This window comes from Dermacentor variabilis, chromosome 5 (genome assembly GCF_050947875.1).
Source record: "Dermacentor variabilis isolate Ectoservices chromosome 5, ASM5094787v1, whole genome shotgun sequence".
NCBI lineage: Eukaryota > Metazoa > Arthropoda > Arachnida > Ixodida > Ixodidae > Dermacentor > Dermacentor variabilis.
This window is the reverse complement of record NC_134572.1, coordinates 115,522,993-115,549,858: the sequence shown is the minus strand read 5'-3', so window position 1 is coordinate 115,549,858 and position 26,866 is coordinate 115,522,993. Positions and strand designations below refer to the sequence as shown.

At 44.0% G+C, this 26,866-nt stretch overlaps 1 protein-coding gene across 2 annotated transcripts in view; it reads left to right on the top strand.

The window, feature by feature from the left end:
- The first annotated feature begins 24,169 nt into the window (after window positions 1–24,169).
- Window positions 24,170–26,866, top strand: part of LOC142583077 (uncharacterized) — a 31,972-nt gene continuing 29,275 nt past the window's right edge. Inside the window, exon 1 of one of the 2 annotated variants that reach the window (XM_075693367.1) lies at window positions 24,170–24,305. In XM_075693367.1, the coding sequence (XP_075549482.1) occupies window positions 24,292–24,305 (14 nt within the window). In that variant the 5' untranslated portion in view covers window positions 24,170–24,291. The remainder of the gene's footprint in view (window positions 24,306–26,866) is intronic. The other variant, XM_075693366.1, reaches the window with a different exon arrangement.

Below are 26,866 nucleotides of genomic sequence, written 5' to 3'. Positions count from 1 at the left end.
TCTTGTTTGTCGCCTGTGCACCTCGCAGTAACAATACTTCTATAATTCCTAGAGAGTCACTCGTCAGCTCCATGTACTCAAGGACGATATTCTGGGGTAGTGCTTTTGCGAAGTTTAACCCCGAGTCATTTTAAAACGGGGAAAACTCCAGTTTCTGGAGAGAGAGGCCTTCTTCCGGGGAGCAGATGCGAGGGCTTTCTCGCGGTATCAATGTATGTCAACAAACTTCAGCATCGTGTTAACCTCGAACGCTGCAAACAATACAGTAGGCAAAGGATTACACATCTAATTTAGTCAACATTTTGCTCCTGATCACTTCTTCGGCTAGTGTCGAAGTACCTGAGATATTGAGAAATATATCTCTGAGAATATCTCCCTCGCTCTGAGATCTTAACTGATAGCTTAATATCGGTGACGCTTCCGTAACTTACTTGACGGATTGAACACCAGTGAACATCCATTCGTGACCATAACCCGACTTGGCACGTGATAGTGAATCGCAGTTGGCAAGCCACAGTATAGCGTTCACCAAATCGCTGGATTGGCTGCAGAACGTGCTGGAGACGCTATGGACGGTGCTTGTGTTCCGCCACAACAGCGTGTCAAGCTCGTTCTGTGAACTTTTCGTCACCTCTGTCGTAGATGCACCACTTTTGCAGCGAAAACCGAACCTCTAAACCTTCGATGGTGTGAAGCTTTCGTTGAAGCTGTGGGCGTCATAGGATGAAATCTTGCGAACGTCTAAGGAGCGCATGACACGAACTGCTGCTGGCGTTAGTGACGACGGGTGCAGACGGGTTGAGTATGTAACCTCTGGCCTTTCGGTCGTTGTCGGGGACATACAGAACGCTCCTTTCCTCGATTGAAGAGTGGTGTTTGAGAAGCCATGTGACGAGGAACGCTGCGCCGTGATAGGTGGCGTCGGGGTCTCGGTTGAAGGCGACGCCATGATGTGAAGAAGGGCACAGCTTTCCTCCCGTGGTCTCGACGATTTCTTTGCGGAGTCCGTGAAGAACTCCGTTCCATCTGATCGACTAACTGTTCAGCCAGCATGTTTCGTCCGGCAGTGCCCCGGTAGAGGGTCGATCGAAGTCTGCTTGATCTTTCTAAAGATCGATCGACAGGTCTTTTGTCGCCTTAGCTGATCCACGAAATTGCGCAGTGGTCCTGAATCTTGCATATTTGCTGACGTAAACTCGGGTACTTGTAGCTGAAAATTGCCCTATGTTGTTTACCTATGACAAGGGTGATCATAGTGATGATGCCGTTGTTCAATTAGCTTTTCGTAGCTCATTTACATGAACTAAATTCACAAATGAAAGAATAGCCTAATTAACAGTATTGTAAATCTGTAAAAAAGAAAAAAGAAGAAAGCGATTTCGTGCTTACGGCTGCTTTGTTAATGCTCTATTTGTAACCGAGATCGCGCCTGATGGTCAAGATGGTTCAGTTCATCAGTTTAACACTTGATACTATTAATTTTTCAGTTTTTAAGAAAGAAAATAGGCGGATCCCATGCGCGCTGTGCGAGTCAAAATAAGCGAATCTCTCTGTAGAATAATAATAATAATAATAATAATAATAATAATAATAATAATAATAATAATAATAATAATAATAATAATAATAATAATAATAATAATAATAATAATAATAATAATAATAATAATAATCAGCCTGTTTTATGTCCACTGCAGTACGAAGGCCTTTCCCTGCGATCTCCAATTGAATGCATTGTTGCGCCAAAGGGAAAATAAATGCTTAGGAGGGTGAGTAAGAAACGACAGGTCGGGCGCTGAACTTAAACTGATTTTATTGTTCTGTACTATTTTCTGTACTTCCTGTGCTGTTTGCGTATATTGACAATTATTGGCGGTGATCTTTACGGCAAAAGTTTAGCCTCATCAGCCATACTAGAACAGTGAATTGATGTTAAACGCCAGTTGCGTGCACTCTTGTGTTCGTCTGCGTAACACACGGAAGACAGGGCTTGATGCGGTGTTGTGCACCATTCTTTTTAGCCTGCGAAAAGGTTAATTAGTGTGATGTCGGCGTAACCTCCATGAACGCCACGCCGGGCATGCCGAGACGGCGGCTTGGAGAGAGAACACGGACGCAGGCGGACACCGAGGCGAAGAACCTTTTTGTTGAGCGAGCAGCCACTTAAATAGGCACTGGATGGATGAATGAAGGGATGTTATGAGCGTCCCCTTTGGAACGGGGTGGTGGGTTGCGCCACCAAGCTCTTGCTATTATACTGCCTAATGTCCTACCCAGGTTAAAAAAGAAAAAAAAAACCACTATGAAGTCCCACAACGAAATTTTCTGACCCCGTATTGCGAACTTTACTCTTGTACGTCTCCGTTATTTGTCGTTTCCCTACGTTTCTTTCACCAATCTTCCGCTCGCCTCTTACTAATCTCTATTGCGGACATCTTTACTTTTCCCCTGTTCTCGCTGAACCCAAGGGCTTCAAGGAGGCCAGTGGTGCCTAAATCGATCGCTGGGCAGACGTCTTCACGTTCCAATAAAACATGCTCCATCATTTCCCTAGCTTTACTGCTCTGCGGAACTACAACAGCGCCCCCTGAGGGCGAAGCAGGCCGGCTTGGAAACCTAAACCTCGATATGACATCCCTCCACTTTCTTTTTTAAAGAAGTAGTCAGGGGAAGAAACATCCTTATACATTGCTTAAGGATTTCTTAATGCGATAATGTACTTATACAGTTACATTCAAAGGTCATTATATAATTCTAAAACTTAATTACAACTCTCTCCCCTCCACTTTCAGAAAAAACAAAACAAAATGTAATACTAAGTATAGCACTCGGTAATTGCAAATACACATGTAATGGAAATGGAAACACATGGAAATGGAAATGCGATGTAGTAATGTAGTAACGAAAGATATGAACACACCTATGAACTGCACAATATACAGTAACAAAACTTATCCGTACACACGTCCGCAGTCACTTAAAACGTGGAAATCTAATGTATAAATGAAGAATATAAGCACATGAACTTGTGTGCATCAAGGAAGAAAATCTTTTAGGTGGCATGGTTTCTGTCACCGCCTTTTTGACTGCCGAGCCAATTACGGTAAATGAAGTTCAGGCTGAACGCCCTCTCTAGGTGCCAACAATGGCTCCGAAGCTACCTTTGAACTTTCCTGCTCAGTTTTAAACACCCATCAGGTAAAACTGGGAGCGGAGACAAATACTTTACATTTGAACTTCCACGTTTACTGAAGTGCCCGCCACACGAATCTGAGGGCGAAGAACAAGATTAAAACGAATCTGAAGATTTACTGACGCGCTCCTCAGGAACAGGTAGGAGCGAAGACTTATCTAGGACTGCATGAAGGCAGGAAGGCTCACAGACACGAGCGCTATGTGTTTCACAAAAAAATACTGGGACTGGGCACATCAATGATTCGTTGTGAAGGTATTTGCACTGGACCAATAGGTTTAGTTACACGCCTATCAAGCGAAACAAGGAGTTCATTTTGGCTGGGTACCACACCCGGACGTTGAACTGGTACCTGAATAGAATCCTCAGAGCCTGTGAAGCGCTCAGTAGTCGACGCTGCTAGCAGAGCATTTTGACTGGGAACGTCAATGGGAATTTAGACACATACCTGATCATCTCGCCTTTCGGCTAAATATGATTTCATTGCTGGAACAGGGATATCTACCGAAGTAGCAATATCATATGAAAAGAACTGAGAGCTTTGCTGTAACAAAGAAGCACTGACAGGGGACTGTGTTCTGATTACCATTACTATTTCTTTCCGCATGCACAAGGACTCATTTGGAAGCCTTCCAAATATTCCCATCATTCAACTTAAATGTGTTATCCGCTACCTTAGACAGTACTGTAAAACGACCTCTGTATTTAGGATATTTTCCTGGTATGCGCGCCCTTACCCTATTTCCTACCTGTATACAAGAAAACTTAGCTCCCCTCTTTACATCCAGATGTTGTTTCATGTACTGCTGTCTACGCAACACCCTAGTTCTTGCAATATGGAGACTGGAAATAGAGTTCGAAGGATATAGTTGAAGATCAGTTATGTCAATAGATGAGCGAGGTTGCCGACTATGTAAAAGCCTTTCTGGAGACAACCCTGTCGTACCAAAGTAGTGGGTGATAGCTTTCTTCAATGGACGCTGCTGAAGCTGTGCCAGCTGAATTTGTTCCTTGAATGTCCTATTAAACCGTTCCACCTGCCCATTAGCTTGTGGATAATAGTTAGATGAACCCAGATGTTTAATTGCTCGCTCTGTAAGGAAGCTCTGAAACTGCTGAGGTTTAAATTGTGGGCCATTGTCCGTTACTAGGGATGGAGGAAAACCCTCTCGGCTGAAAACGGCAGACAGAAAAGTTATAATAGCGCCAGAAGTCACCTCGTGGGCAGAACAGACTTCCGGCCACTTGGAATAATAATCGATTAATGTTATTGCACATCTGGAGTACTGACAGTGGAGTACTCAGCTTTAGTTTTGATCACTTGGGATTGTTTAATGTTCACCTGAATCTGAGTGCACTAGCGTTTTTGAATTTCTCCCCGTTGAAATGCGGCTGCCGCGGCCGGATTAAACCTGCGACTTCGAACAACGCTATTAGACAGTTTTAGCGTGTCCGGTGCCCCGCTAAACGCAGGCGCATTTGGCGTTTCGCCATGCGGACGGAGGCGCAAATCTGAGCCGCCTGCACGATGCGGGTTGCACGACCCAGAGCTCAGCCAGACAAACACAGCAAATTTCGCACAAAACAAGTTTTTTCTGCTTCGCTTTCGGAAACGACCCAGGCAGCTCGCACCAAAAAATAAACAATCAAGTGCCGAGATACTAAGGCCATTATGGCGAATCTGAGTAGATCATTTCCTTTTGTCTTGTCGATGTTTCGCTGTTCTAAAAAGAAAATAAATTTGGCAGAACCCATCCCACGATGACTCTGGACAGTAATGCGCTTAGCGTTGGATCAATATAGCGCCCCAATGTGTTGCCATTGTCGAAATGAGCTTCAAAGAAATTTAAAGGATCGGTTTCGTCATTGTACAGTGGTGCATACTCAGTTACCCAAGTTGGCGTCAAAGACGTTCACTGAAGACCAACCAGTACAGGCCGTATGGCACACGGCCAGTGTTCTATGTCGGCGTCAAAGGGTTTCCTTGAACAGCGGTACCCACCCAGTCCCGCATCTACAGTGGCCAATGTCGGCGTGAAAGATGTTAATTGAAGAGCGGCACATATGTACACGATCCAAGTTGGTCCTGCGGTTGGCGTCGAACCCTGTTCCCTCAGCACGGCAGTCCGATGCGCTACCGATTCAACCACGGACTACCCAGTGACCACTAATAGGCGGGAAAATGTTTCGACACGAACATACACAGTTCCTGGAAACTGCTTGAAGTATCTTAAGAATGCTAACACGTTAAAATAATCGGCGGATCCCACGGATAGGGGGGAATCGGTCATAATAGTAGCTTTCTTTGAGGTTTGTTGTTGTTTTTGTTGCCTCAAAACATCAACAACAGATCTGTTTGCCTAAATCATGATGATGATGAACAGCTTAAAAGTAGTGGCATCTATTTTGTTGATGCTGATGTTCATTCCTTTGTGTTCACGTGACTTCTTCTTCACTTCTACGTAGCTCAACACTTCTCGCTCGATGCACGCTCTGTTTATAGATTTTGTTGATGTTGATGGGGATTCCTTTTCAACATTTTGATTGCAAAACTTCTTTTTTCTCACTCGGCTGCTTCTGTTGCCGTACCATGTTGGAAAGGAATCAACAACAACACCGACTTCTTTTCTCACCTATTGTTCTACTTGTCTATTAGGGCACTTATTCATGTGGTAAATACCAGTTCTGAGCGAATTGCCAGGAATTTTCAGATGCACAGTGGACGAAGCTGTTGAATATTTGTAAAGACAGCCGGCGCCAGCACCCAAAAAGTTGCTAAAGGAGACTAAGGAAACTAAAAACTGCATAAAAAAACTTGCTTCACCGTCTTGCTTTGGATTTATCTGTTCGTGTGATTCTGTTTTTTGAAGCCTTTGTTCCTGGCTTTAGTCACATAAATGTTTGCCCGCATTCCGAAACTATCTTACTGAAACCAATCGATTGCCTGCTTTCTTGTTTTGACATCTTGTTTCGACCTTGTGCATTTTCTTATTATTAATATATTTCCCGTACAACTCAATTTGTTCAAGTGTACATTAAATTCACCGCATTTTTTTCTCGTTTATGGCAAAACTTGCTATTGTTGGCCGATTTTCCGCCGTGGGCATGTGCCATAAACCTTCAGGCCAGCAACAACAACATCAGCCACAGCGACAGATTAGCAGCGAAACCCAACTACGGCAAAGAGGGCTTTTGAGTGACGGCTCAAGTGCGATTGCCGCCCACATCTCTCACGATGGCGTACTTAATGGCAACCAGGACGAGAACGACCAGGCTGTGGACATGTCGGCGTTCTCCGAATTTCAGAGCCTGGCCGCATCGACCAGCGTCATTATCATCGGCACCAGTTCGGAGCGCGTGCCAAAAGGCCTCGGTCCTGCCCCATTCGGCCGGACAGCTTTTCCCAAGCCCGGCCCGCAAAATTCGCGCTGCGCGCCCGATCGCAGCGATGGCATGAACGTCGCCGGGCCGCGTTCGCAGCGGTGAGCAACCACACTCATCGGACAAGCAAAAATTCACCAGGCTCGAGTCCTGCTCCCGGCGTGCAGTGCCGGCTCGGTCACGCTGGCAGCGAGCAAGGGCTAAGGAGGCCGGCGCACGATGTCCGACGACGATGATGGTGAGCGCTGCGGCTTTGACCGCTTACATTGTTGAGGTGAAAGCGTGAGGGACGGGGCCAAGTCACTGTGAGCGTTGCGTTTTTTTACGGCTTCCCAGTTTTCCTTGTTCTTTTTTCCATTTTTCCCACCTAGCTTTGGGCTGTGAGAAAAAGACCTGTTTAGGCACGACTGCTTCTCCACGCGGCCTCGCTGCTGGTACAGGCACCAGTTCTGCTTGACAACAAATACACGCGTTGAAGGTATACGAACGCAAGAAACTAGACACGTTTCCGTGTTTTCGTATTGATTCACGCGAGAAACTAGTGTTATATGCTGTCCGGAGTCAAAGAGCTGTGCCTAATGCTCGCTTGCAACAACTGTGCGCGCGTTAATGTCACGTGGAAGGATTGAATAGTATGTATCAGTTATATTACGCCCATTCGCTTTTCATCCGACGTGATGAAACAGTTTGTGTGCAAGTGTGTGAATACCTCGTATATATATCGACGGACGCGTTTCAGTTCGCCAGTCACCCGAATTATTGTATGGTAGTGCATGATGTTCTTAGCGCCTTGTGCGTGTGAGCAATTGATAATGATCAGGCCCCGTGAGCTTCTCAAAAGCGACGCCGTCGCTCCTGCACTAGTCAATGCGCTGCGTGTAAAAGAGGATAGGTTTTATTGCGGGGACACTAACCAGTGAAATGTTGCGCTACATTGATATTTTTCTACTTCAGAAGCCGCAAATTAGGTGGATCTCCCCATCAGCAGTCGCACAGTGCGTGAGACGGCGCGTGAAATAAAAGTGATTAGATGGGACAACACAATGAACCTCCCGCATCAGCTGCTATATTGATGCATTGCATGTTGAAAACCTCCCGGCAAGGCAGCGTTTCTTTCCCTCCCTTTTTTTTCTTTTTACTTGAACGAGCGATTACCAGTAAAAAAATCAAAAACTTATAAACCTTCGCTGGTACTTTCCGGACGTTGGATAAATCGCTCAATAACATGAAAATAACGGCAGCCTGTGACGTTCCGACGACGTCATAGGCGCCAGTCTGCGTTTGACGAATCCAAAGAGCAAAGTCGGCTCTCCACTTTCTCCGCTAAGAAGGGATATTACGCTAAGAAGGGAAAATTACGAATAACGAGAGGGTAATCTAACAGTCTAGACCTTATTTATTGCTATCTCTTTAGTGCCTATTTAAGATGATGCATTAATTAACGCGACACACGGCTGTCTGATGAGCACGACCATGTGTTGGTTTAAAAATGCCAAGAAAATTGAAGTCTTCTTGGCATGTCTTTAAAGATGCAATTTGTCATATGCGAGTAAGCGAGAAAATTCAACTAAAGTTCGATATTCTTTTGCTGGAACAACATTGATACGCATAAAATGTCCGCTTTGTCAACTGTATAACAGGTCTGCGCATTCTGAATGTGACATCATTTAGAGAGGCTGGTGCTCCCGTTGAAAAGCATTCTTTATAAAAAAATAAATAAAAGTTAATTGGAGTTAGGCTGAATGGCTGCCGTGTTTGCCGTGGAAATATGCAAGCATTTTTTTTCCTATTCAGAATTTTTTTAATTGCCTCTGGCAGATGGCACAGTTATAGCCTTTGAACTGGATTGATCGAAGGAGGCGGACGCTTCGTGCGGGAGAAATCGAAGTGCAGAATCGATTAATTAATAAAACTTCACAAATTTGGTTTTTAGCTAGTTACTTTATTGCGTATATTGCAATTTACAAACTGCAGCCGACGAGCTCGCAAGGCGTGTTCACGTGCAAGAAATGATCAGAATTGCACTTGTTCCGAGATATTTATTCCCGAAGTATTCGATGAAATACATTGGCGCTCATGATGCCTTTGTGCGCCAATGCCTAAAAACGGCGTTCTTTAAATAATGTAAGTGGGAAAAGAGTGCATTTTTACCAAAAGTTTGACGGCGTATATCTCGAAACCGTTATCATCTTTGAAATGCGTTTCAAGCGGATATGTCTTGCTAACTCACCGGCCAGAATTAGTAAATTACGATATGTGACACAATGCAATTAACTAAAAACATATTGGCAAACCTTTGTTAGTATGTCAATTATGCATTTTAATTTGTGTGCAAGTAATGTCGGCCTCTTCGGGCAATTTAGTTGAAGGGTTATTAGAATTGTGCTATTTGCCATAGGCAACTTTTAAAAGATCTACAGTCTAAAAATGAAGGAAGAAAAAAAAAAACACCTGGTGTAGGCTGGTGGCTTACATTCATGTCACACTCAAACGCATAACATCAGAACAACAGGGCCTTGACTTTTAGAACACTGTGTGCTTGATACATGGGGAGGGAAAGACCGAGTGAAACTGATGCTGGCATTGTTTCTTTTAATTTCAGAAAACATGCAAGGTAAGAACCAACGTCTGCTTACGGGGAGCTTTAATTGCCCGTGGAATGCGCCTGCCTTCTTCACTGTTAGGGTACAATCTTCAACTTTTTGACGTCACAACTATTTTGGTACTTCAGCCGACCGCTTCGCGAAAGCTTTCCATTCCGTATTTCTAAAACTTTTGGTTGTGTCCATCCAAGGCAAGCTAGGTGAGCATGCGTGCACCGTTACTTTTTTTTTATCGTACCCTTGTGTTGATAACCCATATAAGATATTTTAGATTTGTTGCCTATAGCTGGCACATACCTGTTATCTGGCTGTTTCAATCGTTTGCCTTTAATCATATAGCTCTTATAGAGAAGCGCAGCGGTAGCAAATCATAAAGAAAGGAGAGCGTGGAATTTTAAAGTGTATAGAAGAATTACGACTCTATACGAAACTCCTTTGTTCTTGTTGAACGCAAGCTCTGACGGCGAAGACGCTACACGCGCTGACAATGAGCTGTGTGCGTTCGTCTATAGCCAGTGCCGCTGACCCCTGCCGAAATTTCTTGTGTAATTTCTTGCTATTGAATGCAACATTTACTAATGTAAGCACAAGTGCGAATATTACGGCGCCAACAGCTAGGAAAGAGGGAGAGAGAGAGAGAGTACCTTGGAAGGCAACGACGGAGTAATAAGGGGAAATTAGGCAGAGATCACGCTAAAATACTGGGCGCCTGTTATCACTGGGACATGGTTTGGTCGCGCCAAATGCATAGCAAGATAGGCGAGTCGGTACTCCTGTATACAGTAAACTCTCAGTTGTACGAACGTCGGCTTATCGAATATTTCAGAATAACGAACTTTTTAAAAATCCCTGGCAGTTTTCTTATAGATTCTATGCAAAAGTGTTTCACTTAAACTAATTTCGGAACAGTCAATATTTCAGTTTAACGAACTCGCTCAGAGGACCAAGGCTTATTTTTACGATAAGAACCGATGCCCGCCCTCATCAAACCGCCGCTCCAGCGGCAATGTAACGTCGCTGGCGCTACAGCGCCCCTGGGGCAAAGCGGCGGCGCGTAAAACGAACGTCAACTAGGCATGGCCTTCGCGATCGCCCGCACAAAACGAGCAAGCATGTCATCTCGGAGGCCATGCACAAAGTAACATCGCTGGCGCTTACAACGCCGCCAGAGCAAAGCGGCGATCTGTCACACCACAAACCACGGATTGTGTGTTTTTTTTCGACTGGCTAGTCGTGGCATGGTCGTCGTCTCTTTCTTTCGATGAAGAGGTGAAGAAGAGACGATGAAGAGGCAACTACCGAGCCAATTTCAAGCCCTATAACTCTAGCTGAGGTTTCAGGGTACATAGGAAAGTTGAGAGACTTTGTGTCTCAACAGCAAGCTGTGCCAGAAGTGTACAAAAACATTGACTTTTTGGGCAGTTTTGTTACTTCCTGTCCTTTAAAAGTACAAGTGCCGAAGAAGATTAGAGAGTTTTTTCTGAGAAAAGCAGCATTATAACTGTTATGAACCTTGTACTTGTTGATATGTACAAATTCCATTTCACACATTTCTAACACTATGGATGCCATGTCTTTTGCTCCATGAATTGCACTTCAAACTTTTGGCTCTGTATGCGATGTCTTATGTTGGTCTAGTGAATATTCAGATTAGTGAAATTTCAGTTAGGTGAACTATTTCCTACGGTCCCTTGAAGTTCACTCAAGTGAGAGTTCACTGTATTTTACTCCGCGGTCAAGTCTGAGAGAGTGTGGTGGAAAGGTTCTGTGGATGGCAGCTGGAAGTTGCCTTACGCTTAAGGCACGCAGAACTTCAGTAAGAATAGAAGAAATAAAGGTCTTGCGGTGGTCGCTGAGGAAAATACGTAGCTCCATGGTGTAAGAACGTGTATCGCGGAAAAAGTAGTCATTGACCTCACGAATGTTTTTGTATATTACTTGATTGAGCACTCTAAACCGTGTACAAGCGTTGTGCGAATGTTTTCCTGGTGTTTTGAGAGACGCAAATGCGACATCGGTCAGATTTAAACTTCCAGGAAAATGTTGCGATTTATTGGCTCATAGGCGAGCAATGCATAAACTGTATGCTGTAAACCGCATCATTTTTGCTACGCTGTTTGCTGCCTCAAAATTGTAAGTTAAGCTCTGCAAACTTAATAACTAGCCTACAGTAGTGTTTGTGACACGCTGGTGTAAATTTTTATTAGTGAATAATTCATGAAACCAATTATTAAATAATTACTCTACTGAGTTCTTACCGGTTTTTACTGGAGAGGAACGAGAGAAAATTTCGTGGTCCTATGCGAGAACTGGCAGGGACCCGGAAGACGATGTTCCTTCTCTGGGTTTAAAGGACACCTAATTCCAGGGCGGCCGCATTTCGATGGGGGCGAAACGCGAAAACACCCGTGTGCTTAGATTTAGGTGCACGTTAAAGAATCCAGATGATCGAAATCTCCGGAGTCCTCCACTACGGCGTGCCTCATAATCAGAAAGTGGTTTTGGCACGTAAAACCTCATAATTTAATTTTATAAGGACGATTAATTTGTGGTTAAAGGCTTCAAGCAGGCAACCGTACACGCACATAGTATGCGTACTGCGCGTAGCTACGGAGGTTAAATAAGGCAGCTATTTCTGTAACGCAATGTAGGAACTGTTGGCAGCCTTGTTGCCGTAAAGTAGCATCCGAGGGTTTAGTGACCAGTTTCCTGTTCCTGAGCTGACATACCACGTGGCACTTGCAGTTAAGAGGAAGTTCCACATCTTTTGTCATGGCCTTGCGCGGCCTCTGGCTCACACTATCAGGGCTAATCTCGTACGTATGCGCAAATACTCAAAATAGTGAACGAGAGTTTGGCCGCCACGTTAGTCTAATTGGTAAATTACCGCGCATGTAATGCTGATGATGTGGTTTGGACTCACACCTGCGGCAAGCTGCCGTTTCGTCCAGTTTCATTTCCTCTCTTTTTTTTCTTTGGTTTTGAGCATTTTAGTGAAACGCAACAAATAATTTACTCCACGACATCGCCGGATTCATTGTTCATATTATTCATATAGTTGTAACGAGCTGCGGAAGTACACACACGGTCTCGCCAGGAGCTGCAAGAACCCTTTTACAGCTAAAGAAATCCCGATACTTCACGCCGAAAAGGCTTTGTTATTTGGGCTTCTATACCATGTGGTTTTCTAAGGCTTCCTGTCTCACTTTCCAAGCTTCCGGTTGGTTCCAGATCGTATCACTGCGTTTCTTCACTACAGCAATCAATGCTTCCTCTTTTTTAAATCAGTGCGCATGCGGGCGAAGTGCAGGTGCATCACGTTTCATCGGGGGTAGTCTTTCTTCCATTCTGGACTACGTAAGGACGTTCAGACAGAGCGCCTAACTATCCTTTCACCATCTGCAAAACACGCTGCGAAACGCATTTCTACACTTTGCGTATAGTCTTGGTCTCCAAGCATGCGAGACGCGGGACATTTCTTTCAGTCTGTCTCGACGGTAAAAGACGGTAATTCGTTTGTCTCAGTTTTTTTTTACTGAGTAGGTGAAACAAATATGCGTCCTTGTCAGCTGAGGTGCTTGCTTTCGCTAAAATTGACTTTCTCTGGTTCACCGCGCAGCCGAGCTGACCAGACGGGTGACGAGAGGGGGCGTCACCACGAGGACGACCACCAAGGGCGGCAAGAAGACCAGTAAGCACGAATGACCATCGCTTATGACTGGTTATTGTTACCGGTTATGAAAAAATGGTGGCTATCGTCCTGTTTTCTCGTGCCACTGCAAAGATGCGCGTCTTGCTAATCTCATGAAGTTTTGCGTGCCGGAGCTTCGGGAGAGGCGGTGCAGTATCTGGGAACCTTCTATGGTGTGTGTGTGTGTGTGTTTTACAAAAATTCCGTTATGCTGCGGGGCACGAGGTCAAAGGTTCAATTCTGTGTCGCGGTGTCCACACGTTACGATAGGGGCAGAATCCTAAAACGATCGTCTACTGACTTTTGGGCACTTCCTAATAGAGAAACCCTGGTTGTCGAATCTAATCCGGAGCTCCCATTACGGCGTCTCTTGTAGGTACTGTGTTGCTTTGAATGTTAAGCCCCACGAGGTGCTAATGGCTACGCCATTGGAATGTGGCGGCCATAGCCAGTAACCGCATAGCCGCGGCTTCACAATGCGACAACGTTACAGCGGCTGTACCATACGCTTTGGGCGCTGGGTCTGAAGAGGGCGTAATTTAGACTATGTTGATTAGACTACTAATTAGAAGTACTGTCTGGGTTCTGAATTTGTCTTAAATCGTTTTTCATCTTCGTAACCCAGAATAAATTTTGCTAATAGCCTCACGTACGTGCTAACGACTGTTCGATATTGTTCTGAAAGTGGAGTCACGTGTCTTCGGCGGATCGAGTTTCAGAATGTATCTTTCTTTCTTTGTACAGTTTGCAAACCCCTCTTGCCATACCTGTTCGTGGTTACGGCGAATTGTACCGTATCCACACCGTGTTGTTGGAGCGTGTGTTCGCAATAAAATTAGGCTAGTGGCGGGCTGCAAGCAAACTGCTTCGGCAGCCGAGTTGTCTTTCTCTTAGGAGGAATAAGTATGCTGCGAACAGTGTCAATGCCATGGCTTGAAATCTTGTTGACAAGTAAGTGTTGAGAAAGAAAGAATGAAGGAAGGGAAATCGACGGAAAGAGAAAACGCGCTTTCGCAACATTTTTTTTCTGGGAGGGAACGGCTCGAGCGTGGGGTCGTTGTGAAACCGCTCTTTTATATACACTCCCCCCCCCCCCCCACCAAGCCCCCCGCCCTTATATAATTAAGTCAAAATGCCATCTATCTAAAGCGTTAAGTTACTCTTTATTTTTTCAACACTAGTGGACGTACTCAATGTTTAAGGAAGTCCGTCCAATTGGAGCGTATACGTACGTGTATATATTATCTGTTGGCTTTATATGGTCATGATTAACAAAAATCGAGCCCTTCGGTTTCCCTTCTGTCTCGTTTATATATACATCATAGTCATATTGCACGCCAAAAACAGCACAACAATTCTTGTCTAAAGAGCTGTTGAAGTAACAAAATTTTCTCGTAGAGCGAGTTGGTGCTTGAGCACCATGGGGGGTATAGCGACAGCGAACAGAGTACGCACTCGAACGAAAGCACAGACAACAAACGCCTTCGTTATTGGCCCTAGTCTGTGGTTTTGTTCGTGTCCGTATTCTTTGCACCGTCTGTACTGTGGCAGCTGTTCGATTACTTAGTTCATCTTTCGTGATGAGAACCCGCCGTGGTTGCTCAGTGGCTATGGTGTTGGGCTGCTGAGCACGAGGTCGCGGGATCAAATCCCGGCCACGGCGGCCGCATTTCGATGGGGGCGAAATGCGAAAACACCCGTGTGCTTAGATTTAGGTGCACGTTAAAGAACCCCAGGTGGTCAAAATTTCCGGAGTCCTCCACTACGGCGTGCCTCATAATCAGAAAGTGGTTTTGGCACGTAAAACCCCAAATATTATTATTATTATTTCGTGATGAGAGTATATTGACCACTTGTTTGCTTGTTTCGAGTTGGACGTCGTAAAGTCAGGGCGGCTCCTTGGTGTTTGCAGAGACAAAGAAGGAAGGCGAGCTGACCATGATGAGAACCGGAAACACTCAAAACAAGAAAGGTGAGAATAGCCTTTGTTTAATGTTGCTTGCTTGAATTTGAGGCACAGCACAGATATTTCTGTAAGCGCCGTTACGTCTGTTCTAGGTGGAAAGGGTAAAGGTGGAAAAGGCAAAGCAGGTACGTACGCTTTGCCGAAGCGGCAGTACATTTTGCTTCTCTTAGTGTATATATATATATATATATATATATAGGAATGCGCGTGTATGACGTTTGCGTAATCAGACATTGGGGCACACCGTGAACGTGACCGTGTCTCACACCCCTCCCTATAGACTATCAACGAATAAACTGGTTCGAAATTCCCTAGTTAGAAAAAAAATTTTAGAAAAACGTGAGGACACTGGTATTGGCTTTATTTGCTGATCTCCTCTTCCTAGCTGCAATTCTGAATTAGACTCCTTTTTACCACACTAAGATGCACGAACATCAAGCGCCCATACCGCCGCTCAGTGTCTTGAAGCTCTCTTTGCGACAAGCAGCAGAAACAGTGCACAGTTCGCGTACCTTATTACCGTTGCAGTAGTAGGCGCTACCGCAGCTCCTCATTACAGCGCTTCAGTATGTAGCCTATAGCGCCAAACAGAACGACTTCACGTTAGCGTTGCATACCCTACGCTGGACGTGCATCGTGTATATATATATATATATATATATATATATATATATATATATATATATATATATATATATATATATATATATATATATACGGCAGTGTGAGCTGGTGCTCTTACGTATGCTCTAACATATCTAACACGCTTTAGCATATCTAACGTTTAACACCGTGGACAAGATGGCGCATTTTCAAGCGATATCCGTTTACTCCAGCACAGTATAAAGCCGGTGTTCTTGCATTATTTGACTCTTTCCTTCCCAAATGATGGTTGTGTTTGCTTTAGATATGCGTCAGTATGCTTCGACACGAACGAATGGCAATAACACGACGCTGTGTTACAAATGCAAACTCGATTATCGGTGCTATAGCCTTAGGGCAGAGGCTGCACTTCGTTTGCGTTCAGTCACTCTGAAATAGTAACAAAACGACATGCGTCCGCATTTGCATTAAGTATGATGACATTCGGCTACTTTAAAATGCTATTTCGTGGCTCGCTCCGTAGCTCTTGCTACCACTAGCGTTATATCGTATGCAACGCTAACGCTAACTCTCTCGCGCTATTCTAAAGCTGCTTATTTTCTTTATTTCGCTGTTTCTTCAGGGGGTGCAGGAACAAGTAAAGGTAAGCAATACTTGCGCGGTCGCGTGTCAGTTAAGAAGCCCGAGGCTTTATGCAAGGCGATGCTTTGAAGCACTCACTTGCGCCATGAAATTGAAGTGACACCAATAATTTGGCACGTTCTAGTTAGCCATTTGATTCTACAGACTGATACAACCAACACTGCACCGTAGATGCCAAAGCGCACTGGCAAGAGTTCATTCCGCGTCAGCTGCCGTCATCACAGCGGCCTGTGCAGCTTCTCGCAAACACCGCTTAGCGCTGCACAAAGGCTGTCGATTTCATTAGGCTATAGGTCGTACTTAACACTAGAGGGAAACACTAGAGAGAAACCGCAAGCGCGCTCATGAAAATGACGAGGTAAATGACCAGAGCTCTGGTGCCGGCTGACGATGAGCCTTGCTCACGGGCCAATAGATCTGCTGATTCCACCCCGTTAACTGTCGTTGGTTTCTACATAGCGACATTATTTCAACACGAGGAAGATTTCGTCACTGCAAATCTCCAAATCATTTCGAAGTCACTGACGCAGCTTGCTTCATAGTCAGGCTGTAGATATCGGCACCCAGTTTAACCAACGGATTCGTTTATCTTTGCGTCAGCTATCGTCCGGTTCATATAGCATCTGCGTTCGCTAACTTCAATTACGAAATGGTCCTTTCACTTTATATAAGGCAGGCGAGTACTGCTACATAGCCCTCTTGAAGTGGCGGCCACTAGACTTAAGGCGAACGTAGTTTGACGGTCTTGACTTAGGAAGGTTGTGAAAGCGCTGTGATTTAGTTCTTCTTTATCACAAAGGGGTCCTATGAGATCCAGGTTAGATGTATCCTCCAGGCGAGAGAATGAAAAGCATAGCCCTGGTGGCTGAACAGCTGGGCCAAGTGCAAAATATGTCCCATGAGACTAAATGTCCACCAAGACAGTTGCTTGGTACATTGTTTATTTATTTCCATCCTAATGCATGCCGTGTGGCCCAAGCTGGAGATACAAGGTAACTCATAAAAGGTACGCGTACAAAACGCAGAATTGCAAAATATGAAACTTAAGCAAGCAAGCAAAACAGAACAAAACAGCAATGTTACTTAGAAAGTGCTGATAATATGAGTTTGAATTGATTCAGGGAAGCTGAGATGATGGAAAGGTATGCGGCTCCATTCTTATATAGTTCGAGGAAAGAATAAAAATTTAAAGAGGTTTGTCCTGACAACGTGAAGGGAGAGAGTAATGGGTGGGAATGAAGGGTTTTCCTAGATGCAGAAAGAATTATGTATGGACTAGGATCTAAAGGAAATTGTGGTTTATTAAAGAGTAAAGGAACTTTAGCGGCATTATTTTACGCTTCGTTTGAAGGACGTGAAAACCATTATTGTGCAATAGGCTCTTCTCGACCCTATTCGGAAAAAAATACACAGGCGTGTATGTCAAGTTCGAATGCAGAATTCATGTCTAAGCGTCCCTTGAAAAGAACTTCGGTGTTCCCTCCTATATTGTTCTTGTTCGGTTTAACTGTCAGGGTGGCTTAATGGGGCACGATTCTCATGTCGCAAAGCGGAACTGGCACCGCTGATCGTAAATTTGTACACGGGAGTTAAGAAGATTTTTGAGGTTAATCTACTGCTTTAATTTGAATGTTGTGAACAAATTGACACAGGAAAACAAATACCCCTGAGTGGTAGAAAGGCATTAGCAATGCTTCTTTGCACAGTGAAACCATAATAGCATGCTATCGTTATCTACCGGGGTTTTCTGATACGCGTGATCTGCGCTTTGTGATAGGCCACATCCACACACTTTCCTTACTGTAGTCGACAAGAAAAGTTTTAAAGGCTGTGGAATAAACGGGGAAGGACGTTATACAACGAATATTCTTGTTGCTGTAGCATTATTGCGGGTAGAAAGACAACATAGAACGAGCTTCACTTGGGGAGCAGGTTCAGGCTTTTCAAACATCCTACACGTTCTAGCCGAGGTTTCCCGAGTCCACACTGACGTAGTTAATAGTTAATACGTTGCGAGCCATCTATGCGACGCCGTAGTGCGCTAATGTCAAAATGCTAGAGTACTTTCGCATCGTAAGCCGATGGACAGAGTGGAGTCGATGTAGCTTTGCCTCATTTTCGCCTTACAGGACAGCCTGTCGGTCGCATTGTTCATCCCAAAGCTCGATTATTTGACGCATGTTAACGTTGTCCTTTTTAATTCGACCTGCGGTAAGTGCCACACCACCAACCACCAAACGAAGAGCATATTGGACCTAAGCTTTCGTTCATTATTTGCGTCCGTGACACGTTGCCAGGAGTGATGGCGAGATATTAGCAGTAAAATTGTGGCTGTACATTCTTTTACAGGAAAGAAAAAATAGCACAGCGCACCTTTACAGGTAAGAAAAATTAATCCTCACTGCTTTAGCGGCGAGACTATGTCGAAAAGAGTCACGTCAATGACATATAACTTTAATGACAACAAAGAAGTTCTCGGGTGTACTGCTGAGTTAGGTTAGTGAACTATCTGATTTAAAGAGCTGTACATTAGGCATGTTTAAATATTAACCTCATGGAGCGACGCCAGTACTCCAGCTTCGGTGCATCTTTCTCGCTTTGCACGATTGCAGCGCTAATTTCATGGCCGGAGTGCTTGCCGTAGGACACCGGATTTATCGATAACCTCGTAGAACACATCTCTGCCATGATTACAGCAAGGCGCAGCGCTATCTTGATGCGTCGACGCCAGACGACGCCACGCCGAGATTACGTCGTAAATAGGTTGAATGTAGTTGTATGTTTGATGAAGACGCTAAAAAAAGCAGCGCTAAATAATTGTAAACTGGTAAAATATTCAAGGCACCATTCTGATTTGTTCGGAGGGAAAAGGTGGATTACCATACAACGTAGAAGTTTGGGCTAGTCGGTGATAACGGAAGTTAACTGATAACATAGCTGATAACGGACATAACAAGTGCTGAGGAACGTGAACACAAGGAAATGACATATAATCTAGCGCACGCCCTCTCTATATGTCTCTTCCCCATGTTCACGTTCCTTAGCTCTTGTTATAATGTTCAAATTCGATTACCATAGTCGATGGCAACCTGTAGAAATACATCGACAAATACATCGTTGGCCAAGTTGAGGAGCAATTGTATTGATGCAGCAGCCAATCATGTGCTTTCATTTTTTTTTACGTCACGGTTGAAGCAAACTTCAATATTGATGTTTCACGGGAACTTTGTTTTCAAGTGCAGTGACGCATCACCGTTTTGTGGGTCTGGCGAATATTCTGATTTCTTAGCTCTGCACCAAGCACAGTGTAGAAACTGAAAGCGAAACTTTCATTTATTGAATTTCCTACCGAAATACCGAGTGCTGGAACTTCAATGCAACGTCACAGGTTTAAAGGAATTTTCCCTTACTTGGGGAATGTTTCGACGCAAGTGAAGTTCATTAAACTTGCTAGGTAGTGATTCCTTTAGAATGCAGTCTACCTTGTACTGATAAATAAATGTAAAAATTATTGCGGCACGTATAGTTGAGGCAGGAAGTCGAGGGCGATGTATTCACTCGTCCGTCTTTCTTGCATCTTTTTTTAACCGAGCCTTATTTTGCAACAAAAGTGGCCATATTCCGGTCATATTGCAAAACTGGTATTTAAAAAAAAATATCCGGAGTTTTGCACGCCACCATGATATGATTACGAGGCATACCGTAGTGGATCGATTCTGAACAACTCAGGGCTCTTTAACGGCCCCCAATGCACGGCACGCTATCGTGTTTGCATTGTGCTCCCATCGAAATGTGGCCCCATAGGCCAGGAATCGAACCTGCGACCCTGAGCTTAGGAGTGCGGCTCCATAGCCATCAAACCATCCGTTAGGGTGAAGTTACACATAACGGCACAGGTTAACATGTGCCGTTATGTGTAACGGCACATGTTCTCTTTAGTGTCCTTATAAGGTCTCTTTGCAACAGCGCCGTGTGTTATTCGAAACACAAAGATATCTTAGCCCATCAAACACTTTCACGCTCTGAAATGTTGCCTCAGTTCCTTCAACGCAGTTCTTTTCTTGTGAAAGCTCTAGTATTTTTGTCTTTGTGATAGAACCCTATTTGTAAACTCGGCAGAAATTTGGTAAGCTTCGTGTCAAATTGCTGTCGTTTAGCTGGAGAGCTGGTAATGCGCCGTTTGCAGTGTGTGCTGTGCAACGATGTTGGATCCCTGTGTGATGAAAAAAAAAATACTTATGACCAATAATAATCGTGCATATGCTATGAGCTTAATTCCTGTATTTGTCGAAGCTTGGAAAAAAAAAATATTGCGCTTACCACTGCCACGCTTTATCTCGCAGTTCGCTAAGAGATTACGATTTCTTCCCTTTCTTAAAGCGGGGGAGGGGGAGCGGGAGGGGGTGAATACTGTTGAATGAAGCAGCATTGCTTTCTGTCTAGATTATTCAGATTCGACAGACTTGTAACCAGCAAAACTACTTTGTCTACTTGCAGCAGGTGATGTCTCCTAGAGGGGTGAAAACAGGACGCCGATCTTTTTTTTTTTTTTTTCGATTGAACTACCCAAGCAAAGATGCTAAGTGTATTATTCAACGATCTGTACCAAAATATGAGGCAGTTTGGTGAAATCTTATTTCATGTAAACTATCAGCAAGCGCGTAGTATTTCACAAAAGTTGATAGACTAAAAACGCAAGTCACCGTATATATTTGTAGATGTTAATTAAAACGTGTTTTGCGCTGTCTCTCTCTTGCACCTGCAGCTCTGGCCAAGCCTCGCCCAAAGCTACACGAAGTTCACTGAGGCATCATTGACCTTCCGACCACACTGGAAATTCTGTCACGAATGGATCAGGCACCAAACAGTGCTCTAAGAATAAAGCGCCCGCAGGCAGCCTGTAGATAGAATATGTTGTTCGGAGGCATCACGAGATCTGTTGTGCATTAGCCACATACGCGGAGATGGCGACCATGTGTTCGAAGTTGTCAGGGCGATCGCTGGAAGGCATCACTCGTAGCGTAACCGATTTAGCTTTATTTCACCCAATTTTGACGATTTCTAAATGACGCGAATAACTCTACCGGAAAAGAATACCACCCCCGGCTGTTTATCGTTCAGCTTTTGGCGCTGATAACGCCGTCTTCTTTTTTTTTTTACGCTGTCTATTTTCATTTTTGTATACCTTAGGAAATGAAATTCTTTCTCCACAGTATCTTACTTCTCTTCACCTTACTGTTTGAGTCTCTCTGTTAACTGTCTTTCATTTGTATCCTACATATTTGTCTGCGCACTATCCCTCTAACATCTTTACCTCCCGCTGAATGAACGCAGTTTACTTATTTCTTATGTGCGCGCACTTGCGCGTGACCGCCCTGACACGCAGTCTTCGTGCCACGAATTATACATTGCGCCAGCCTAACGCGCCCTGTGAAGTGTACAGCCCTCCCTAACTATGAATTTACGCTCAGGGTATGTCCGGACGTCAATTAACGAAGTACAAAAAACAATTTCTCTCAGGCCACCGCACCTTCGGCTTTAAAGTCGGTGCGAACGGATCGCTGCCTCGGGGCCTTGCCGTCATCCTTTTGGTCACTGCTAGTTCTCCACGTTCACGACGCGTTCGTCAAGAGTAATCGCACAAACCCCGAAAGGGATCAAGAGCGTCTTCTTTGTAACACTGAAAAAAAGTGGTTTAAATAAACCGTTACCGTATCTTTCAGCCAGCTGGTTCCGCTCCTCATTGAAGCCACAATAGCGTTGCATGCGGCCGAATTATACTAGAAGATAAAATTACGAACAAACGACCCATTGCTCACGTGCAAGCGCTACTTTCCCACTTTCACTGATATATATCAAAGTTATGCCGCCGTCATATTGGTGCGGACGCAAGCCAAGGTGTGTTCGAAAGTCTTGCCTTCAGCTATCACCAAGTCCAGAGATTGCGCATTTATGCTCAGAATTTTACAGTAATTATTTCGTGCCATTAGACGGACAAGTTGATGTCTACACTAGCGTGTATGCGGTATGTTGCTTTTAGATGAGACGATTTTTAAAGATCGCCTATGGTGTAATTGTTGTCTTTGAGCTGGATTACACGAAGCGACAGACATTACTCGCCAAAGAAGTCGATGCGCATAATGAACTAGTTCAAGATACGCTAATTATCTTTTGAATTAATTACCTTACAGCAACTTTGGCAATTTGCGAATCGTAGCCGATGAGTTTTCAAACGATGTAACGTAGTTAAGTGCGATCATTATAACGAATTCTAAGAAACGCGCGTGGTAATTCTGAGACATGCGCCATGAAATTTATGGTAAAAATGCGCTATTTGGCAACCTATATTTTTTTTAACAAATCGCCGTTTTATGCATTGAAGCACAAGAGCGTTTGGAACACCATTGTATTTCGCCGCACACATTGGGAATTAATAAATCGAAATTAGTGTTATACTCAAAATGCATTCGAAGCGGACACGCATTGCGAACTCACTAGCTTCAATTGGAAACAAACAAACAAACAAACAAACAAACAAACAAACAAACAAACAAACAAACAAACAAACAAACAAACAAACAAACAAATAAAAACAAACTAATAAACAAACATAAAGTATGTGCCTTAAAGTAGATATTTAAAACGTTAATGAATTCTTGTTTATTAGACACATTCCGTGACAATAGGCACTTCTAAAAGCTTGAACGGCTTCAGCAACACTTAAGGAACAAAACTTCACAGGTTGTGTCCTGCGTTTTTTTTTTTTTTTGCCGCCCAGAAACTAGGCAGTTCCTAACACTCCTGTCAAATTCAAAGGACTCTTTCAAACTACGTTCGGATAAGAGAAACCTTTTTCTCTAACCTCCTAGCGGTGCAACCCTAGAAATATGTATACAGGAGGGTGTAAGCGCCCCTCTGTTTTGGATGTGGGCTTTCGGTGTTAGAAACAATGTGACAGCGGTGTCTTTATTAAATCTGACGCGTCACGCGCAAAGTTGTTCGAAAACAAAAACACAACCTAATGTGTGTGCTGTCAGGAGCAGCAGAACGATGGACATGCTGTCAAATAGCACCTGCAAATAACTGACTAAATTACGGCACGCGTTTGCCCAGCCGACAAATTATCTGATAACGTTCGAATCGAGCTTGAGCTGTCATGTTTCCGGTTTGTCATTCAAATCTCATTATACACACTCTCTCTTATGTTATTGGCCTTCCAGACAGGACATAAAAAGGGGGCTGGTTAAGTTGCGAGAAGTGCGGTATGTGCGGCGGCTGGTAGCAACGTCTATATAGGGTTTTCACAGTTCATAAAATAAAGAAGGTGAAATGAAAAAAAAGCGTAGTGTTGATAGATGAAGGTTATATTGAAACGCCCGTTTCAAGGCAGTGTCGTCTGCTACGTTCAACAACAAGAGAGAGAAAAGGAATCGCATTCGGCAGCCTATACCGGTGGCACGCGAGAAGACCCATAGCGATCACAGGGCGTCGTTGGCGCGAGCGGAATTTCGAGGAAGCGTGCAATCTCTCAAGCCTTTGATATCGGTGGTGAGAAACTGGCTGCGAGAATCGAGGCAGGCCGACACACTCCCACAATAGGTCGTGAATAGTCGGGTTTGCGCTAGGGTCGCTGGTCGCGCTCCTCAATCTCGTTCTCAATGTCATTCCCTTGTTAAGTGCAGTTTATTTTTTATAAGGCTGACCTTTAAACTGGCGGTAGGGTGGTTCCCGTGCTTGTTCTTCATTTTCCGAAGGCATTGTCCGCCCCACCGAGTTCTGCTCTATTTAAACAAGGACTCTGGCCTTTTCAGTCTATGCGCCACCGTCAAAGTGTTAGATTTCCCCGTAGTGTTCCCTAGATTGCCACCAGTTTAACCTCCAGCGCGCCTTTGCTGTGCGAGCAAATTGTGTTGCATGCTCATTACAGGATGCGTGTGCTGGCAGAAGAAAATCGGCCTAATTTTGGGCGTACTTATGAAAGGAGAATGCGTGCGTCGGATGAAATAAAGGCGAAACACAATAGAGGAGTGATAAGCGCCGGTTTTATCGCTGTTGAGTGATACAGGTAGACCCAGCCTGCCGGGCCGATAAGGGCAGGGGTATACTACGAACGTGTCACCCTCAGGAACTTGCCTCAGGAAAACTCCACCCCCTAAAGAACTATGTGTCGCTGCTCCTGACAAACAACAATCTCCACCGAACAACGTTTAACATGGAACGGGGGCAGTAAGTTTCTCTTTCCTGTTTTTTGTTTTGTTTTGTATTGTTTTGTGGAAATCTAAAGCATTTGCTACCCATAAGCAGTGTGGTGCTGCAGCATTTCATGCATCAAATAGTAGCCTCTTGCAAGCTCAGTTTGGCGGGCTTTTCTTTTTTCGTGAGGTTTATTTTGTTTCACGTTTTGCCTTGTACTGTGAGCTTTACTCCTTATTTGCAGTTTTTAGTTCACACATGCGCCTTACTAGTGCTCATGGCTCAGGTAATTTTGTTGATTAGTTATTTGTGCGTATTACTATAGCTTTTTTCAAATCAAATTAACTTGACTTCCTTCAGTAGAGAGGAAGGAGCAAAATGCATGGCATGACAGGAGTGGACCAACCCATTACACTCCTTGAATGACATTGGCTACAGGCAGAATCCATGTATTTCCCCTTTTTCTTTTTCGCAGAATTTAGAAAAAAAGTCGGCAGTGGCATCAAGCACAAATATACTTATTCAGCTTGATTTCTCGAAGAGGTGGACATTTGCCGAAGAAATCAAAATGCATAATTGGCTAATCACCGAAAGCTTACTAACTAATGTTTTAACTAATTACTTTAGGGCACGTATTGCAATTCTACGATTTCGGACTAGTGTGTTACCGAGGCACATCCACTCGGAACAAATTTTGAAACAAGCACCAGTTTATAGATAAGCGGTGTAAAACGTCCAGTAAAAATGCACTGGTCTTGAACTTACTTTAACAAAACTCTGCCTTTATATTCGTTGAAGCTCGAAAATAACTGAAACACCTATGCGTTTTTCGCACATTTTAGGAAGGCTTACTTGGAAACTGAGATAATCCTCATAATTCGTTCCAAGCGGACATGCTTTGCTATTTCACCAGCCTAAGTTCGTAAACTGTCATGTGCTATAAAGTAACTAATTTCAACGTTCATTCGCAAAGTTTTGTTAATCAGTTGATTATGCTTATTGATTTGGTGCGCAAATAAAAAAATTCCGTATTCCTCCATGAAAAAAACTATATGTCCGACCAATAATTTTAAGAAGAATGGCACCGTGAGTTACCCAAGCATCATGGGCTATTAAACTTGAGTTATGCGGTCTTAGAGCGCTAACGTAAAGCGGGATATTCTAACTATACTTAGCCAATATTTTCATGCTGTAGACATAAAAAACTTGTTACGACCTTTGTAAAGTCCGCAGACCTCCTTGTCCGTTAGACCTGTCTTCAAGCAGGGTGAAGGCCAATACGCCGCCGTTTATTCCAGCAAGAAGACGAGCTCCCTCTGCAACGCACACTTGATCGCAGCAATTCGTTTTTCTTTCTTTGTGCGCGAGCTGTTTTTTCGCTCTTATTAACGATCTTGTCACGAAAAAGTTTTAAAGTATGAAGAAAATTTGCCGAGCTTGTTTGCCAAGCATGCCATAGCGCGCTTACACATAATGTAAAGCATGTGCTGATACGCTTCGTCTGTGGTATTCAATAAACTAGCGAAACAGTTACATCCATTGGTGTTGATACCGTCGGATGTAAGATGGGTTACTATGCTGTATCAGAAACATCCGCCACATTGGGTGGTCTGAATCTGAGTCCATGCATAGGTAGCATAAGCATGCAGGCCAGTTACACTGAGTTGACACTGAGTTGACACTGAGTGGAATGAACCAAAATGGTCCCAATTCAGTTACCTTAGGGCAGGGGTCTGTCCTAATGTGTTCCACATGATTATTTTAGTTTATGAAATAAACCTTGCTGATGTTATTGTACAGTGTTTTTTTATATTGTGTTTTGTTAGTGGATATTTTCTTTTGCATCTGTTGCGCTTCTATGCGATACTGCTTCGCCTTTGATTCTTTTATTTCATGCTGTGCTACAATGCTCAATACCGTTAGTGCTATTACTCAGGTTAAAATTGTTTTTCATTCTGGCGAACATCGAGATAATTCTTTGTTTGATTTTTATTGTACAACGTTGGCGACGGCAGACATGCACTCTAGGAGTCGGCGGACTCGTGACATATTTGTCACGAGCCCGTCTTAGGCTTTTGCGCCTCGGCACTCCCCTCAATTGAGAAGGGTAAATAAAGTCAATTCAGTTCAAATGTAATAGGATTTGTGGTACTCAAACCAAACTGAATAGAAGCGTGACAATCTAGGCTCGCTTGTAGCGGAAACAAGGATTTTGTAATTATATCCAGCCGTGTTTTCGACTGCGTTGCCTGGAGTGTCTTCAACGGTCGACACCGCTAAATCATGCACTGCAGTAATGATGGTAGAACAAGTCAGGGCTGAGCCTCCGCAGTTAGCTGCCATTTCTTCCTGCTATAACGCTATAAAAAAATCATTTTTACAGCCTTGCGGCTTATCTTATGCTTGGGCGATAATGTTCATCATCATAACGTACACTTCCTTTATTTAACACTCAGAACTCACTACTGTCAGGAACGCTGTGTTACGCGGAGGTACGCATGCTGTTTCTAACTTGAAAATAAGGAGAGCGCAGTGGCCAAGAAAGGAACTGCACTCGAAATAGTTCAGAGTTATCGTTGGGTGACGTGAAAAGC